General features: G+C 64.9%; 2 protein-coding genes across 2 annotated transcripts in view; both read left to right on the top strand.

Moving 5' to 3' along the window:
- LOC104132120 (regenerating islet-derived protein 4) overlaps positions 1–483 on the top strand; it is a 1,024-nt gene extending 541 nt beyond the window's left edge. The window contains exons 4-6 of the mRNA XM_035900762.1: positions 1–55; positions 135–240; positions 410–483. The exon at positions 1–55 is cut by the window's left edge and continues 21 nt beyond it. Of these exons, the coding sequence (XP_035756655.1) occupies positions 1–55; positions 135–240; positions 410–483 (235 nt within the window). The remainder of the gene's footprint in view (positions 56–134; positions 241–409) is intronic.
- Positions 484–602: 119 nt separating this feature from the next.
- The window catches only part of LOC118452938 (regenerating islet-derived protein 4-like), a 2,241-nt gene continuing 2,159 nt past the window's right edge, over positions 603–684 (top strand). The window contains exon 1 of the mRNA XM_035900761.1: positions 603–615. Coding sequence (XP_035756654.1) covers positions 603–615 — 13 coding nt within the window. The remainder of the gene's footprint in view (positions 616–684) is intronic.

The following is a 684-nucleotide window of genomic DNA, read 5'->3' as shown; positions in this document are numbered from 1 at the left end:
CTCGTACTACCAGCGTGTGCAGTCCGTCTGGCTCGGCCTCCGCTATGGGCATGAGGTGAGACCGGGGGGCGGCAGGGGGTGGCAGGGTCCGGGGGTCAGCAGGACCATGCCTGTGACCCCTTCTCCCTGCACAGAGCCTGGAATGGCAGTGGCCAAATGGGGACAAGTACAACGTCACCAGTGGGCTGGCCAGGAACGGTGCCAATGGGGGGACCTGCGGCATGCTGACCCACCTCAGCGGTGAGTGCCTGGGCCCCACGGCCACCTCCAGCGCTTGGTCTTGGCCAGCATCCTCCCCACCCCGCCCCTCCTGTGGGGCTGGTCCCCCCCGGGGGGACTGCAGCGGGCAGGGCTGGTACCTCCGTCCTTGCTGTGGTCCCTGCTGACCCCCAGCCTGTCTCTCCGGCAGGCTTCACCCTGTGGTCCAGCACCAACTGCACCCAGCAGCATCACTATATCTGCAAGTTCACCCTCGCACACTGAGCACAGCCCCTGGGCCTGTGGGGGACCCCACAGAGGACCCCATGCCGGTGATGCTCCATCCTTGCCACCTCTGTTCCTCTCTCCCCAGCTCCTATGAATACATCCATAAAAACCCAAGCATGCAAGTGCTGCGTGAGTGTCATGGTTTAGCCCCAGCTGGCAGCTGAGCACCACCCAGACGCTCGCTCATCCTCCCCCAGT

Source organism: Egretta garzetta, unplaced genomic scaffold (genome assembly GCF_000687185.1).
Source record: "Egretta garzetta isolate BGI_Z169 unplaced genomic scaffold, ASM68718v1 scaffold598, whole genome shotgun sequence".
In the NCBI taxonomy this organism is placed as follows: Eukaryota; Metazoa; Chordata; class Aves; order Pelecaniformes; family Ardeidae; genus Egretta; species Egretta garzetta.
The sequence above is the reverse complement of the archived record's forward strand: the minus strand, read 5'-3'. Positions and strand labels throughout refer to the sequence as shown.